Source organism: Ananas comosus, linkage group 18 (genome assembly GCF_001540865.1).
Source record: "Ananas comosus cultivar F153 linkage group 18, ASM154086v1, whole genome shotgun sequence".
Classification (NCBI taxonomy): domain Eukaryota; kingdom Viridiplantae; phylum Streptophyta; class Magnoliopsida; order Poales; family Bromeliaceae; genus Ananas; species Ananas comosus.
This window is the reverse complement of record NC_033638.1, coordinates 4,131,275-4,150,168: the sequence shown is the minus strand read 5'-3', so window position 1 is coordinate 4,150,168 and position 18,894 is coordinate 4,131,275. Positions and strand designations below refer to the sequence as shown.

At 33.7% G+C, this 18,894-nt stretch overlaps 2 protein-coding genes across 5 annotated transcripts; one reads left to right on the top strand and one right to left on the bottom strand.

Annotated features, from left to right (window-relative positions):
• Positions 292 to 5,381, bottom strand: LOC109723928 (probable fructokinase-7). 3 transcript variants are annotated; one of them, XR_002219790.1, is made up of 3 exons: positions 4,992 to 5,381; positions 4,224 to 4,341; positions 292 to 1,058 (listed from the first exon to the last, which is right to left on the bottom strand). XR_002219790.1 is itself a non-coding variant. In XM_020252441.1 (3 exons), the coding sequence occupies exons 1-3, from the start codon at positions 5,066 to 5,068 to the stop codon at positions 669 to 671; spliced, it is 261 nt and encodes an 86-aa protein (XP_020108030.1). In that variant the 5' UTR covers positions 5,069 to 5,377; the 3' UTR covers positions 292 to 668. The 3 variants fall into 3 exon arrangements, 1 of the variants encoding a protein (XP_020108030.1); XR_002219789.1 differs by having other exon boundaries at positions 5,000 to 5,372; XM_020252441.1 differs by having other exon boundaries at positions 292 to 742; positions 5,000 to 5,377.
• Positions 7,620 to 17,963, top strand: LOC109723926 (thioredoxin-like protein YLS8). 2 transcript variants are annotated; one of them, XM_020252440.1, is made up of 3 exons: positions 7,712 to 7,851; positions 12,030 to 12,087; positions 17,278 to 17,963. In XM_020252440.1, exon 3 carries the CDS (start codon positions 17,278 to 17,280, stop codon positions 17,584 to 17,586), a length of 309 nt encoding a protein of 102 aa, XP_020108029.1. In that variant the 5' UTR covers positions 7,712 to 7,851; positions 12,030 to 12,087; the 3' UTR covers positions 17,587 to 17,963. The 2 variants fall into 2 exon arrangements, with proteins under 2 accessions (XP_020108028.1, XP_020108029.1); XM_020252439.1 differs by lacking the exon at positions 12,030 to 12,087 and having other exon boundaries at positions 7,620 to 7,851.

Here is an 18,894-nt window from a genome sequence, read left to right as displayed (position 1 = left end):
TCTAAGTGTAATGACCCCGCCTTCGCGGCCGGGGTCTACGTTACTGAGAGTTAATAATAAACTTTCATTATATTATTATACGAAACATACATACATATATATATATATATATATATATATATATATATATATATATAACATCCACATTATGTAAGATAACTAAATATATAATATAGATTAATACAAATATAATTGATAAAACAGTTCTTAGATCAAGAGTTAGAAATTGTTTTTTTTTGTGCCAAATTGTTAGACGAAGAGCAGTTAATATTGTATAACATAGGAAGTCAATATTAGAAATTTCAGAAAACATCATACTTAAAGCGTCAGAGGGAAATCAACATATCTTTACAGTACTGCAAAGCAAAGGAAGAAAATTGCAGAACATAAAACAATAAAGACCATGACATCATATTAAACAGACAGACTATCACGGCACTGCACAACAAAGGAAGGAAGTTGCAGAACATAAAACAACAAAGACCATGACATAATATTAAACAGACAGACTATGAGACTTAAAAGATTATCAGTAATTCTAAACACCCGAACTCCCATCCTCTGACATATTGCCACGATGATTATTAATTGTAGTGGGCCACAGCAACTCTGCAGCGTGGTCGGCTTGTTGTCCGAGCCACGTATTCTCATTTTGAAGGCGCCCAACCTCACAGAGAGTATAGCTGTAACATTCTTTTAGAAAATAGTCGTCGAACTGGAGTTGGTTGTGGTTGGCACACAGCTGTTCGTATAAAGATTTATAAACCATTAAGTCATCATAGTTAATATCAGCAACATTGAAATTAAGTGCTTTCTTCAAGCATATAATTGCTTCATGAGCGGCTTTCTACTCTGCTAACTCAACATTAATGCATTTCTGACCAAACCACTTAAAAACCTCTTCAGTTCCATCAATATTTTCAACTTTTATTTCAGCACATCCCACATACAAGCCATCAGAACCGAACATTGCGCCGTAATTAGGAAGAAGAAGGGCAAGAACTCCAAGTATGTCGGTGAACAATTGCTTATATGATACTGGTAGGGCCGCCATTATCCTTTAAACGTTCAAGAATGATATGAAAAAGATGAGATAACCACTTTTAAGTTAGGCATAGAATGACCAAATGCAGAATAATTAATGTATGATAAAAAATAAGGCATGTGTTCTGAATCTAGCATAATTAATGTATTAGTTTTTTTAATCCCAGCCCTCCAATGCTATTGTCTAGAGAAACTTTCTAACATCTTTACATACATTGCTCAGTAGCCGTAGATTAAAAATTTAAGTATTGAAACAAATCTCTATATATGTCCACCATTAATAAAAAAAGTAAGGAACCCAACATCACCAACATATCCTTAAAACAAATAAGCCATTTAATTATTTACTTTTTAACAATTTATGTTATCATTCCATAAAGAACTAACGAAATATAAAAAGCACGGTAAGGTAAGGAAACTTAGTATGAAATTGTTAGAACTTGATCTTTAATTTAGCCAAATTAAAATAAAGATGCCTAGAAGAGGTAAATAATTAGCTAGTAAAGAACCTGCATGTATACATGCTCAAGAAAGATAGGATCGAAAAAAAAAAAGACGAATATAGTTTTACCCTACCTTAGGAAAGTAGCAGATATGTAACCCAAATAATTCTAAAACAAACAGAAAACAAACATATGAATATAACTGGCTGTATCTGTAGATACAGCCAAAGGAAATTCTTACTCCTTAAGGAAGTAAATGGGTGAGCCCAATAACTATGTTAGAAGCTAGACGTTTATATATATAGGAAGCTGGAGAAGATGCTCTAACACTATTGATGCTGGAAGACAAGTAAATAGAGACAAATATTAACATTTATCCACATGTTTGGTAGTTAACAGCATATATATAGAAAATGCTCGGGTGTGGGGAGGATGTATGAACCCACGTGATTACATAGATAGCAAAAGTACAATGCAATATCCTCTGTACTATATTTTTTCCCACCATGCACCATATATTTTATGTAAAGGGAGGGAGAACATGTGAGGGAGAGAGAGAAAACCATATAAAAGAAAGATCACGTAGCTCGATGGAGGGACGACATTTGGTTTAAGCTCTAGTATAGCGTTTATGTAAGGTTATTGTTCCAGTATGCTGGAAAAAACAATCTGTTTAATGTTAAAGTTATATTATTTGTTTCGTATTCCTATACTATCAAGGTATATACAAAAAAATTGTTTACTGTTAAATTTATATTATTTGTTTTGGAGTTTAAAGCAACATAGTTTTACCTCACCTAACAGTAATAGAAGATATGTATTCTAAATAATTCCAAAACAAATATAGCAAGGTCGAGAATATGCTCTAGTACTACTAATAAAGCTGGGAGGAACAAATAAGCAGAGACAAATATACACATTCATACGCTTATTTGATAGTGAACAATGCTAGATATATAGAAAAGCTGGGAGGTGGAATCATGCACCCTAATGATTAGCAAGATAGCAATAGTACATGGCAATATTCTGTGTGATATGAATTGTTTTGGTTCATGTACAGAAAGAGCATGTGAGGGAGAGAGAGACATGTGGCACATTATATATATACTAGTATAGAGATCCGCGCGATGCAACGGGTAGATAATAAAAGCAAAATTTTAATAAAATTTATATTTATAATTTATTGATGCATAGGAAGCTATACCGTGTTAAGTTAAGCATAGCCAATCTGCATGATTAAACTCAATCGTTTAAAAAAATAAAATTATAGCTAGAAGCTTATATAAATTTTTAAAAAGATCATAAAACTTTGACTGAAAACTTCTATTATGGTTCCCAAATAACACCATTCTTCAATAATTATAGAAAGAGGCTTACACATAAATGTAACCAAACTCTAAAATTTTGACTAAAAATTGTATTATAGTTTCATTTTATCTCCTCCTCGAATCGAAATATACTGCCTGTTGGCACCGCATGCTGGGGGTGCAATTGTTGTGGCATCTGCCGCAGTGGTCAAGGTCATAGGCTATCGCCACACACATGCCGCTACCGCACAGTTGCCCGAACCAGCACATGCGCCCGCATGTGCCGCATTTCCTCGTGTCCCACAAAACATCGACGCACTTCCCCTTGCAACACTTCTGCCCCGCGCCACACTTTTGTCTTATTTATTTTACTTTTCCATCATCACCACTCATTAATAATAGTATCACCAAAAGCAAAAGTAGAAAAATAAATAGGAGATAATAGAAGACTATAAAAACCAACACTAATAATAGTAGAATAAGAAAGAAAGAAAGAAAAAGAAGGAATTGTAGGCAGAAGTAGCAGTAGAAAAGATGAGCAAGTAGCAGGAACAAAGAATTTTTATATGTAAGGTTCAGATTTGGCCACCATCAATTATAAGTTAAATATAAAGCTTTTTCTTATATATCTAGAAATATAGTATGAAATGTTCTTTTAGTTTTCACTTTTCTTTACATTTTTTTTCCTTGTCTAGTTTTTAAATTTATTTATCCTTCAATTTAGCTATTAAATCTATTTATCCTTCAGTTTTAATTAGATAAAGAAATCATTAAAAACACGGTTGCTAGAGTTTAGAATATATCGATATCTAACTTGCTATATGCAATGAACTATATGCTAAAAAAAAAAAGAAAAAATGAAACAAAAATGTAGAACATCCACATAATATGAAAATAAATTTTAGTGCAATGATAGGTTAAAAAGAGTAATACTCTAAGCAACTGAAAAAACTGAGGCCAATCCAAATAGTATTCCAGCAATGAAGGCATCTTGAGCATCAGTAATGTCCACAACAGTCACCTTTAGTCCACTTACTTTACCACTAAATTCCTATATTATTTGAAATTATATATGTTAAGGTGGATACTTGCAGCTTTTGTAATTAGTTTGATCATATTCTCACATATAACAGGATGTTTGGACATTTAATAATAACTGCAACTTTATTATTGAAATGTAAAATGATAATTACTGGTGGCAAAGTTGTAAAAACTAAATACAGCAAAAGAAGAGGACATGAGATTCATGGATAGCTATGTCATTTAAAATTACAGTTTTAATTTTCTTCAAAATTCTTTTTGTTGTCATCCTCAATAAAGAAAAGTCATTAGTCATATATCTATTTCGTTTTGTACCAGAGAAACAACATCAGCAGAAATTAGACAATGATAACAAAGAGCTTTGAGAATTGTATAAACAAATACATACCATCTGGCCCCTCTATTACCAGCAGCAACTTAATATCTGGATAGAAGACTTTTAGTACAACAGCATCATCATAAGGATCTTCTCCTTTCATCAAAAAGGTAATCTCTTCTTCACTAATCTATTGCAAATTTGCAATATATTAGGTCAAATCAGATCAAGAAACTATTTTAAGAAGCACTAAATTAGAAAAGTAGCTACATTGATAATATCAGCAATTTTCCCTGTCAGAGCTGAAAAATATTATGCTATAAAACTTAATGCTCTACCAGAGTATTCATTACAAAATTAAATTAATTACACAACAATGGAACCACGTTATTCATAATTACATTACAAACATTGAAAATAGTAATCTTGAATTTTTAGTAAATTATGAAAATGCTATAAATAATGCCAAAAACCACTCATTCCAAATTTTCAGAACAAAAATTTCAGAATAGAGTTTAAATCTACAAAAGCAAAAACAGTATGGGTGTCAATCAAGAAATAATTTAGTTGAAAGAACCATTATGCAATGGCATATAGTTGGGGGTTTTCCATAATTAGGCAGCAAGAATGGAAATTCTAAGATAATAAGATACTTTCTATACAAAACCATCTATTAAAACTAAGAAATTCATATTTTCATTTAACGAAATTGAATTTTTAAGCAAACCCAACTCACCTTAAACAAAAACCACCAAATAATCCCCAAAAATACTATAAAATAGGTTAAAAATAGATTAAAAAAGAAAAAAGAGAGAAGAAGAAAGGAAAAGATAGAGGAACTCTCTCACTTGATGTTGGTCTTCGAGGGCAAGACTCGCCACTGCTGTTGCCGCCGCCAACTCGATCTCCACCGCCATTGCATATGCCTCTGCCACCGTCCCCACGCCTTGGTCTCTACCGCCATCACGTTCACCACCTTCGCCACTGATACGACGCCGTCGAAGGAGGCAAAGACGTGTGACACTCACCGCAGAGAGAAGTTAATTAGATGATGCCCAACTCCAATCAAGAGGAGGAAAAAAGGGATTGAGGGAGATGAAAGGTCGAACGTTGAGAAGAGGAGAAGGGGTCCAAAATATTAGGGGAGAGAAGATGAAGAGGCGTGCGTTGGGAAGGGAAAGAGAGAGAATAAACAACCATTAAAAAATATAAAAAATATAAAAAAAGGAGGGTTTGCCATGTCACCAATTTATTGGGGATTCATATAGAGTTATAAATATCTAATTTTAGAAGCATGGTTCCAATTGAACCATAAGATGCCACGTGGCGCACTTACATGAAAAATTCTAATGTGCCACGTGGCGCACTTATCATTATATATATATATATTTTTAACTTATCATAATATATTTTTTAGTTCACAAATATATATATATATATATATATATATATATATATTTATCATTAATATTATTTTATATATTCATAATTATTAAGTATTATAAGAGAGTATAACTACACGTACATAATAAATTAACTGCACAGCAGTTTTTTTTTAAATAATATAAGTATATTTTTTAGTTCACATATATATATATATAATTATATATATATTTAATATATATATTATAAATGTTGTATATATATATATAATATATATATATTAATAAAAAATATAATATAATATATATAATTTATAATATATTTATATATTTATATATTTTATATAATTTTTATTCATATGAAACCATAAGATGCCACGGGCGCACTATCATAATATATATTTTTTTAATTTTATATCATAATAATTTTTAATTCGCACAAATATATATATATATATATTATAATATATAAAATATATATATATATATATATATTATATATATATATAATATATATAATCATTATATATAGTTTATATCTTATCATATCATTAAGTAATTATAAGAGATCATACGACAACGTACCCAAAAGATAACTGCATAGCAGTTTTTCCTTAACCGCCACGACAAGTTATTTTTTTCCTAAACGCACAACATTATTTTTTCTTAACCGCACAAACATTATTTTTTTTTCCTAAATACACAAACAGTTATTTTTTTCTCAACCGCACAACAGTTATTTTCTTTTCTTTTCTTTGATTGTGAGCATATTCACTCTTCACAGTTAAATCATAAACGTTACAAATTTATCCGTCATAACGTAGTATTACAAGAATGTCATTATTTTATTAATGTTATCATCCATATGTATGATAGATGGAGGCAGACTTATTTTCCACCTTTATGCACCATCTTTCTACAAAAGGCAAGTTTGTTTCAAAATTTGAAAATAATTACGTGTAATGATTTGGTCGGTTTGTAATGTATATATTATCTTCTCTTTTTTTTTTCAGGATACATACCACTAACTTTGGATTTCGTCATAGTATTAAAATTTTCAGAGCGCATAAATATTTGCCCCTATCCCAAGAAATATTCAATAATTACTTTTGGGAGGTATGTTTGATATTTATATTTAAATTTTTGATTAATTTGTTGAAAATAATTGATAAACATACATGACTAATTATTCATAATAACAAGAACTTTTTAGTTTAAAGGAATCATAATATGAATCATGCTTCACAAGTTCTAAAAAATTACTTTCCAAATTTAGTCACTTAAAATTCTTCAAAAAATAAGTTTACAAAATTAGTCATAAAGAATTTGAAATAAGATTAATTATATATAAATAATAATTATGTTAAATTTCTAATGGATTTGAACCTTTTTCCTTCTTATTTTTAAAATTTTTTATTTTAAATTATTTACTTACATTCTATTAGTATATCATGATAGTATTATTTTAATTTGATTCAATAATTTTTCTAATAATAAAAGCTTAATATGTAAAAATTAATATATATTATATAAAAGTTGTCATAAAAAGATATTAGAAAAACTTAATATATAAAAATTAAGAATTTGAAATAAGATTAATTTTCTTCATCATTTCAATATTGAGTATTAAAAAATATATAACTAATAATTATGTTAAATTTCTAATGGATTTGAACCTTTTTACTTCTTCATTTTAAAATCTTTTTATTTTAAATTATTTACTTACATTCTATTAGTATATCATGATAGTATTATTTTAACTTGATTCAATAATTTTTCTAATAAAAACTTAATATGCAAAAAATTAATATATATTATATAAAAGTTGTCATAAAAAGATATTAAAAAAACTTAATATATAAAAATTAATATTATATATTATATAAAAGATGTAATTAAAAGATAAAATTAAAATCTGTGCATTGGGTTAGTTGCTAGTTGTATTTAATATTCATGCATATTGTATTTAATATTCAGATCATGTAGTTCGATGGAGGAACGACATTTGGTTTCAACTTTAGAATAAAGTTTAATTCTAAAAAATTAGTGACGGTGAAGGGAAATTAAAAAAAGAAAAAGAAAAAATCCAGAAGTTTCGGCTGTCTATACGTCGGTCGCCTCCTCACACGGAATCGGAGCCTGTGCGACTCGAGAGGGGATTCGCTAGAGAGAGAGAGAGAGAGAGAGTGAGAGGAGAGATGTCGTACCTTCTTCCGCACCTGCACTCGGGATGGGCAGTGGATCAGGCAATCTTGGCGGAGGAGGAGCGCCTCGTCATCATCCGCTTCGGCCACGACTGGGACGAGACTTGCATGCAGGTGCTGCTCACCAACCCTCCCCCTCTCTGTTTCTCTCTATACTTGTATTTGTATTGATATTGATTCTTTCTTTCTTTCTTCTTTCGCTTCCTTTCCGATTCCTCCTCTTTCAAAAAATAGGGTTTCCACTCAATCAATCCACCGTCGAGTCCGTCCAGTTATTAGGGTTTTTAAGGACCCACGAGTGTTTTTACCGCGATCTGTTATCGTTTATTAATCGTCTTCAATGGATGTCCAATTAGATGCTTAATTTCTGTCCAATTGTGCATGTTTTACCGATGTATAGCTTTATTCAACATCCTGTAATTCCAAATTACGTGTCCCTCGTTTTGCAAGTTATATTTTGGGGACTTTTTCTTTATTTGTTGTTCTTCTTGCTCTTTTCCCCTTGATGGCTGCAGAGTCGACAAGCACCAAACATCAGGGATTTCAACTCTAAAAGATGCATCCTTGAGGACATTACTACTATAGTTGAGATAATACTGTCCTACGATTGTTTTGTCCATGATTTAGATCTATGCGTCGCGGATGTAGGCACAGAACAGCGGACACGACTTGGACACGGCAACACCGACTATAACATTTGGGCAGTGGCTAGGTCCAACCGGTTAACTGTGACACACCCTTTGGATTTGCAATTGTCCTACATATAAGGTGTAAGAGTGCTAAAACTCTTCACTCGGCTATAGTAGCGGTGGCTACGTTCAAGAGGTTAAGAGGGTTGAGCGAGACTAGGGCTAGAGTAATTTCAGGATGGATGACCCCCAGGAAGTGGGGCGCATCACAAAATTCTTTACACCCGTAACGTCATCATATATCTCCATAATCCTTCTTCATATGCAATATAATTATTCTCCGTATATGAGGAAATTGTTGCTGTATAATTCTCCCCGCCATTCCACATACATATGCGCTGTCAATTATAATTTAAATTATTTTTGATGTCCCAACCTCCAAAAGTACCTTTTTAATTAAATTTGAATATGATTCTTATCTTTCTCCACACATTCATTATGAATTACCTTTAAGAATATAGGACCATCCTTCGTCATGGCCATGAAATTAATTAATGGTTTTCATTCAGGATTGCTCCAACCATCACAAACAATACTTTATATCTTTTTCGCTTCATGTTCCTTTAATCGGTTCTAATAAATTTTCTACATGTGCTCTTTGCTTTTGAAATAAAGTAGTTCTTAGCATATTAACACAGTGAAAAATATAGCCACTAATCATATGATTGACCGTGTATGTATAGGAACCTAGGCGTCATGGATACTGGCACAGGACATGACATGACTTGGACACGACGATTTGGCAGCTTTAGAAAAATTAGGACATGGACACGACATGGGCACCCCTAATAAAATATAATATTATTAAATACAATAATATATATTTATTATATACAAAATATTAATTTTGGTAAAATATTGTTATATTTCTCATACGAATGAAAGTTAGTAAAATTTTTATTGATAATTCATATATTTGAAGAAAAATTCCGCACCATATATAATTTATTTATATTGTCAAAAAAATTTGTATGCATTCATCAAAAAGCTAAAATATTTATCATCTTACATTTATAATGCATAAAAAAAAAGTAAAATAAAAATATGTATACTTTTTTTAATTGTTTGCTCTATGGATCGGCATTAAACGAGCTTCCAAGAAGTGTCCACATCGGACATGCCAGTGTCCGACACAGACACGCTAGGCTAATAGAAGTGTCCGTGATACATAGATAGGAACTAATGTAGTGAGGGTTTCTAGCTAGATTATTTCGTATGTAATAATTTACTAGCTTGTAAATTAATTGCCTTTTCCAAAGGCGTATCCCTATTTCCCTTTCTTTTCTTCAGATGAAAACTATTAAGTGAAACAATATTAACACCACTTGATGATCCTCCTTGGCTACTTGACTAGTAAATGGTGGTAACAGTACCGATTTCGATTTTGCATTCTTTGCTCTAAAGTTCGCTTCTTCATTTTCTTTTTTAAATTTGTTAAGATATTGTGGAGTCACTTGTGTACATCCTCTAATTCCTTTGATCGAAAATTTTTAGTCATACTACAAAAGCGACATTTGAATGAGCAATTTCTCCCGCCTACTCTATCACATTTACTGACCTAACCCTATGAAGAGATTTTTTTTTTAAAATAGCGTAAAATAAATAAAATAGTTAATGACAAGTTGAAGAAAACAACTAAAATATTGAGGTCTCTAGTCCGCATTATAATAGATTAAAATTGAAAAATATCTAAAAAAACATAACCCTAATTAAAAAATAATCTTAATGGCAAAAAAAAAAATCTAATTCAAAAAAATTATAATTCTAATGCAAAATAGAGATGGAGAGAGAGAATACCTTTGGAGGCTCTTATGGAGAGGAACAGTGGAGAGTCATGAGAACGATGGGAAAAATTTTTATCTTTTTAATATGGTTATTTTTTTTTTATAAATTAGATTTTTTTTATTTATTTTACTAAATGGGTTTTGACCCAAAAAGACATGCCCTTCCCCTTTTAGCCGAGCGCGTCGGTTATCGGTGCATTATTTTCTTTTTTTTTATAAAATATTTACCCCTGCGTTCGTGACACAAAGATTTAGATCACATTTGATATGTTTTGTAGAATCTTATTCCTTCGTACACTTGGAATAATCCTAGACATTAATGTATTAAGTAAGTTATATACCATTAACTATTGTCAGCACTTGGTAGCAATTGACTGTTGTTTCTTAATTTTCACTAGTAGGCAATGCGTCATTTTGGATTTTCATAAGACTAGCAGCAGATAATTAGCTAAATGTGAAAGCTGTGAACTTACCTCTTGCTTGATTTCCCTTTTGGACCGCTATTTGCTTTGTTCGTGTTTTGGTGATATTTACTCTCATTTAGCAATCTAGTCTTCAAGGGTTTTTGCTATCATCAAAGGAAATCCTTTTTTTTTTTCCTTAAGCTTTTTGGAGAAATCATCAAAGGAAATTATTCTTTTTCTTAAGCTTCAAATGCCTTTCTAGACCTAGATTGATTAATTGTTCGATGTGGCTCATTAAATTCATGGACAATCCTTATATTCTGTCATTGAAACAAAAAATTGAATGTCTAATGTAATTTCACTAAAATTAGTTGTATTATTTCTTCTTCAGATGTAGAGATTTAGATGCCTGCATATGGGAGTAGGGCCCTAATGTGCCTTTCTAAAATATGGTGTTGCTGTAGAGCCTTCAATAATGGCAATGCACAACCAATCTTTTTTCTTCTGAAAATCTTGTGGCCAGCATGACATCCTTTCCTGCTCAGTAGTTGGTCTTAAACAGAGGCTTGGAAACCGCATTCTTTTTCATCACTCAAATTGTTGGAGGAGGAGAGTTCCCCACTGTATTCAATTTAACGTGTCAAGCAATCTTTGCAGGCAACATAGACATATGCGATATGTAGACCAACTAGTTGGAATGAATAGCTGTTATAGTAGTTGTCATGGCCACGAGAACCATGGCTCTCTGAGTAGATTTGAGAAACCACCTTTCAGATGATGTCAGATAGCACATTGTTAGTTGCTAGTAGAGTTTGTAGTTGAGGTATCTTCAATAAGTTTTAAGGCTTTTATTGCTTACTCATGAGATCTTCTAGGTTTTTGAGAAGTGCTTCATCTCAAGATTTAGCTTTGTTCTCCATCATAGAAATGATAATTGTGCAACAATCACGACAAAAGACCAAGTTAAATATCTATTGCATTGAACTCTGTTTGGGAATTGCATTGAACTCTGTTTGGGAATTTACTTCTTGATTTCTAGTTTGGTTAGGTTTTTGTCTTGTTATAAGAAGCTTGAGAAGGGAGAAACGTAAATACAATGCTGCTTTACTTTCAAATTTTTTTCGTTAATAGAATGTCTAGTTTAATGGTTGTCTTCATTGTGCTAGGATATGAAGTTGTACCTTGATTGATTTGCACTGTCTTCTGTATTTCTACTTTGTACTTTGTTGATGATTCTGCTTCACTAATCATTGGTTCTTTTGTTTTCACCTCTTCTTCTTATTTGGTTTTTAGAAATCATTTCATGCTGTGCATTAATAGATTTCTAAATTACAAGATTTCTAAATTACACATTCAGTAGATGACTAGGTAATTCAACACAAGTTTACATTGACTCTTTTCTTATGTTTATGCAGTAGCTATGGAGCATTAACATCCATGCTTAATCCCATTTGATGCTATGTTGCTAACATTGTGAGTGTTTGGTTCATTTCTATATTTCTTGTTAAATCTTGCAAATTGATCTGATATGGTCTGACCTCTATGACATTATGACTACAAACAAAGTTGTAAATGGCGGATAGTAGGTACTTAGTGTTTGGGGGATATCAAAGTGGATAGCGGATTAAGGGTGCTATAGCTGCCGCTATGAACCTGTAGTGAGATTCATAATACATTATTTCAATGCTTAAATTCCCAACTGCATTTGTATTTGAAATGATAGGACTTACATGTTAGTTCCAACTTCCAAATATAGAAGTATAGCACTTTCAATTTCTCTAAATTTATATTCCAAACAGTGTTTTTACTTAGCATAGTGATCGTTCATAATCGCGGTGATCCCTAATGGTCACCAATAAACCTGTGTTGTCCGATGTTGCTTTTCTCTCCACACAAATAAAATCACGATTTTTTCACTTGTTTCCAATAAGAAACATGATGGAATAGTTCCTTTGGTACCCACCAATAACTTAGTTCTTCTATTTGGACAATCTCGTATGATTTTAATGATTTTAGGATGTAATCAACCTATTGAATCTCTAGAAAATTGAGGTCTAAAATGGGCCCGCTTTTTTGTCTCACCATAGTGGCTGCTATGGTCTCGCTATAGCAGCCACTGTGGGCGCCATAGCGGCCGCTATGATCCTAGTACGCTATAGTATGTTTTCAACAGCATAGTGTAGTGTTTACCCATTAAAATTGCTATAGCTGCTGCTATTTGGGTCGCTGACTATAAATGGTATCTTTAAATTTTTTTTAATTCCTTGAATTCGTAGTTATAGTGCTATATTCGTATGTAGTTGTATGTATGAACGTTTTATCAAACAAAGTGCAAAGTGCAGGGACCAATACTTTCAAATCTTCTAAGAGAGAAAGACCATGAATATAACAAATGTTAATGATGCTGTGCCTGGATTGTTTCGCCCCGTTTCCTTACCCTTTGCCCTGACCTACATCGCTAGGAGCCCTCTTCACCTTACCTCTTGCCATTGCATGAGCAATGGAAGTCTGAGTTCCAATGGGAGGTGGTGTGATTGAGTTTTGTAATTGCGATTCCTAATAAAGTTTGTTGGTTGTGCTGGATTTGTTGTGATTTGAGCTGATGATTCTAACTGTAGTTTCTTTGGTACCCTGTAGCAGAACTTGAGGCACAATTACAAGGGTGATTCAAATGATCCACTCTCTTTGTTCTTTTTGCGCTTTGCTAGAGCAACTCCTTTCATCAACCACACTTTCTTTTCATATTCAACTTCCCTTTTCATTTTCTACTTTGTGTGTTCCAATACTATATGTCGATATGCTCTAAATCAATGTAAATCTGTTTTTAGTAAATCAATGTAAATCTGTTTTTAGTGCTGGTCTGGTTGTGTGGTCTCTAGTGTTACAGAAGACTTTCTTGTGCCCTTTCTGTACAGATTTAGTAGATGTTATCCTAATCTGCTGCCTACTTAATCTTTCTGCGTTAACTTGCTTTGCAACTAACTTCTTTCAAGCTTTCTATGGCCTTTCAGATTTTCCATGAAAAAACTGGTGGTTATATAGGCTCTAGGCCAGTCCTAGTCCATGTTTTGACCATTAATAGGATTTAGGTGCTCGCAATTCTTTTTGTGAGCTTCTACTGTATTCCACTCATACATAGTTTCAGGCTGCAAGTTCTCATGGAGCATTGCTAAAACTACATGAGCGCATGGAATTCAAGATAATCCCCACCTTCTGCATGTGCGACCTTAGATTAAATGAACCACAATTTTATTTGAATCCTAGGACAAATCCTCCCCTTAAATCTCATAGTTGCTTCTATCTTCAGATGTACCTATTTATCAAGTTAAGGTTGACAGCATTTGGCTTAGAGAGAATTGGTTTCTCCTAGCTTCAAGAATTTATCTGTTGAAACACTCACACATGCTATTCATTAGCATACCGCATGTGGGGAATTCTACAAAGTGCGATTTCAACCATTGCTGTGGTGGCTTCTCGGGTAACCACTTATAAGCCATCAGGTCTGGCTCTGTTGATCCTCATCCAGTTATCAAATTTCTAAGTGTTAGTAGCCCTAGTAGCAGCCTATAATATATCCTTTAGTAACTGCCCTTGTGAGTGGTCTCAAAATTAGATTAAAGATGCTGAACACAGAACCTATGTTCGGAATCTGGTACAAGCTCTTGTAAAGATGGGATTAACCCCTGCAAGCTTCCAAAAAGACCATAAATCAGGAGAGAAAATTCATGGAATTAAGTTTCAGGGCATGCTTTAAAGAAGTAGAACCATAAGATAAAGGGTTAATTGCACCACTGGTCCCTTACCTTCATCAGTTTTCTCACTTTGGTCCCTAACTTTTCTTTTTTTCTATTAGGTCCCTAACTTTTATAATTTCCATTCATTTTGATTGAATAAGCTACATCAACTCCAATAGACACTTGCACTTTTTCAATACAGTCGATAAGTGCAGGGCCTTTCTTCTTGCCCTGTACTTGTTCTAGACACATTAACATTGAGATCTAGGTTTGCAAGCGCTCTAATAACTGCTTAGGATCAGTTCTAAATCTATGCACATTTTCTTATGAGCCAATCGGATGTCACATATCTATTTCTAAACTCTTTACAATAGGTACCCGTAGGATTATACCTCCTGCATTGTCTTATCATCTTGAACCTATGATGCAAAAAAATGAGGCAAGGATGTTTCTCCTTACAAGCAGCTCTCACCCTGTTGTTGTCATTAGTAATGACTCTGATACTAAACTTATTATTGATGCTATACTCCCTAACTGCACTTGTAAGCTCATTTGTAGGGCTAAATATCATACCAAGCTCCTGAGTTTGCAAAACCCACATTTTGAGCTTGGTATTATGCCACTATATTCAGCTTGGTATGGTATTCAGCTCAAAATATCATACCAAATTTATTTCAGCCCTAAATTCAGGACATTTGAACCCCATTAACCTGCAGAGGGTGATTCCATTATATCCAGCTCATTGCAAGGTGCATAGTCAGACTCATTTGATGGTCCATTGTCTTAGCATGTAAAACCCCACTGATTTCGCATTCCTGACTTGACATGTTGACACCAGCATCAACTTGCGCATTGAAGAGTGATCGGTAAAGCCACATTCGCTATCCACAAGACCATGAGCTACAAAATCACTATCTCTAGTGCTACCCACTCATCCATTCAAGATTTGCCACGTCATTGTCATCACCCCATAACCCTTATTCTCTCTCCTTCATCATTCGAACACCTTTCATGCCAAATAGTTGTGATTCTTTGTTGCCTACACCTATTTGGTTCACCACTTCTTTTGTTCCTCCAACATTATTGTTGTTTAAACCCTCACTTCTAATCATTGGATGTTTTTCTTGGCTTTCTCCAAATAGTTGATCCGTTATATATCTACATAGCATCAACGCTTTTCATATGCTCCACGTAGATTCCCAAAGAAGCTTGCTCAGAAGCAATTGCAACCATTTCTAAAACATCGCTGTCATTAATTAGCTGGTGAACACCATTGTCAAAATCACTCCCTTTGGTACATCGAAAGAATTTGAATTCTCCAATGTAGCCCAGCTTTTCGAGCGTGTATACGGTTTCTACCAAAGATAGTACGTTGGCATGGCAATAACCAAAATGAGCAATATTACCATCCACATAAACTTTGTCTAGTATATCTGCAAAGAAGTCCCCATGATGAATCTCAGTGTAAAACTTCTAATGAGGGGTCTGATGATCAGTCGGATCTACTGGTTCGGTCAAAATTTTAAATTAATAATATTTATATAGAACTTCTGGAGCACTAATATTCCCATTTTGTCGCCCTTGGAGTGAATCCACGGATAGAGTCCAATTAAGGAGTGAGTTCTAATTATCTTCCCCTATCTTTTCCTTTTTTTAAATTTTTTAATTTTTCTGAGTTTTGGTGTTATTTTTATTTTTCTTTCTGTTATTCCTAGATAATCACAAAAATTTCAAATTAATTTTTAAAAAAATCCCAAAAATTCGAATAGGAACTCTGATGTATTTTCAAACTTTGATATTTCTTCATCCCAGTTTCTCTTTTATTCATTCAAAGGCCATGAAAATATTCATTATCTTCTTTACCATATTAAAACCTTATATTTTTTAAATGCCCCCTAAAATGTTCGACCCCATATCCTCCTGCATCAATGAATTCAATAAAAAAGGCCACAAATCCCAATATTAAACCATAAATCATAGAACAGTTAAAGCATATAGGAAAGCTTACCATATTTCAGTCCATAATCTTCTTTACCCCTCAAGATTTCCATTTCTCGAGCGAAACAGATCAACTAGAGGAAACCAATTAACTAGAGGTTTCTTTCCTAGCAACTAGAGGATGGGGATCAAGCAAGGTGCTTGATTTGATTTTTCTGGAAATCAAAGCTAGATTTTCATTCTTCACCCTTCTTCCACACGGAATTTGTAGAATCACTCGTCGGCCCCTAACTCTAGCCCTTATTTGGATGTTGATCATTGTTTGAGAGAGAACAGGGGTTTTCTGCCCAAAGAAATCCTTCTCTCATAAGTCAGTCTTTTGAATGGATCGCTGACAAAAAGGGGGAAAAAGAAAAAAACTGCTTTCTTGAGCCACCATGGCAAAACCAGCGTGCTAACATCGTACCCATGTCAACAGCAACTTCAACTATAATAATGGAGATGATGGAAAGAAGTGTAAAGAGGTGAATTGTAACATTTCCACAAGTTATAGGATTGTCATTTTTTAAAGGGCAGAGGGCAAAGTGAAACTTTCTAAGAAGTTCTTGGGGGAACAATGCAGTTTGCCCTTTTCAAACCTATTTCTCTAGATAAAGTGTAAGAAACGTGCATCGATTATTATCTGTACTAGTAAAATGTTATCTGTACTAGTAAAATGTGTCACGAAGAAGGCTAACAGAACTGAACTTTCGTCCTATAACTCTTTCTCTCCTCCCTGCCAGCTTGCTTCTTTCTTGGTCTAATATGTCTCCTTTATAGCAGAAGTTCTGTCAATTGGAAACTTGCCTCCATGATTTATGGGATTCAACCACTTGAACCAGAAATTGTTGCTGAAAACTATGTTAATTATGTATTGCTGCTTTATTGCTTCCTCGCCCCCTTTCTATGTTCTGGCCTGGATTTTTAGATTTAATTTTGCATGTTGAAGCAGATGGATGAAGTGCTAGCATCAGTTGCAGAGACCATCAAGAACTTTGCAGTAATATACCTGGTGGACATCACAGAGGTCCCTGACTTCAATACCATGTACGAGTTGTATGATCCCTCGACAGTGATGTTCTTCTTCCGGAACAAGCACATCATGATCGACCTTGGCACGGGGAACAACAACAAGATCAATTGGGCCCTCAAGGACAAGCAGGAGTTCATCGACATCGTGGAGACTGTCTATAGGGGCGCGAGGAAAGGCCGCGGTCTGGTTATAGCGCCCAAGGATTATTCGACCAAATATCGCTACTGAAATCTCATTTGCCAGATGATTTCTGAGGTTGCTACTATTATACTGAAAGTGTTTCTAGAGTGCTTGCTGTGAGTTGAATCCAATTTGCCTGCTTGAGATGTACCAAAATATTGTAGAAATCTAAACTTCTTACTTAAGCTTCGTATGTTGAGATTCACATGCATGCGACTTATGTGAGAAATCGCTAGTAGTGATGTGATATCGACTCCATTAGTTTGCTCTTAACTCTCGTTAACCGATGGTCAAAAAATAAGGTTGTTAGTGAGATTATCGGAGGTCGAGGTGATGCTTAAGTGAGATTATTGCAGTTAGCGATTTGATCTTTATCTTTTACAGACGCGCTATTTCATTTAAATGTATTCTAACCTTTTGTACTATCCTGCATCATGTCTCAATCTTTCTTTCCTCCTTTTGATAAGATTTTGAGAATAGACTGTTAGTTCTGTTCTCATCAAATCTGCAAGCAAAATATTGAGCATATATTTTTATCACACCAGCCAGCTGCCCACGGCTTCACAAAGATCAACACAAGGGCGGTTGGTGGATAAATGTATGGAAAGTACACCTACATCTGATCATTCAGGAACAGGGGATAGCTCAGTTGTTTCATATTCCTCTGGCAAAATATAGGTTTGCAAACAGATGCATATTTTGCAAGTTGTTGCATCGCTCTCTCGCTGGTAATCGTTTTGGTTTTGTTTGGAGGTTGGAATGAGTTATCTGGTATTAACTTCTTTAGTATGAGAATTTTTTACTGTAAATGAAAGCTTTGAAAATTTTTATTTCTTAGAAGGTCCCGGCTTCTCTGAGTTGGTGGGATAGTGTATTTCACCAGTAAGGTGATGCGGGCATCAAATTAGTTTTCAATACGTAAATCTTTTGATAAATTTCGGTCCTATGTTTCAATTGAATAAGTTGAGCTTAACCAAACCAAAAACACACTTAAACTGAACTCTTTCTAAACCTGAACCGAAACTTGAATTTTGAAATTCAAATGGGAGAGGATTGAGCAACAAACTAGTGAGAGATATTAGCAACAAACTGAAGTTTGAGGTTCAGATTCAAACCAGAAAGTTCATTGGGATTTTAATGGAAAATTTCAGCAGTTAAAAAAAAAAAAAAAGCTAAATTAGATGGCTATAAAAAGTGGGGCGTTGGCTTCAAAAAAGAGGACAAATTTGTTGAGAGTTTAATCGTCCAGAAAAGAACTTCTTTCCTATATATATATATATATAGAGAGAGAGAGAGAGAGAGAGAGAGAGAGAGTGAAGCTACTATGCTTCTGGAAGCACGGAGCACGGGTCTGGA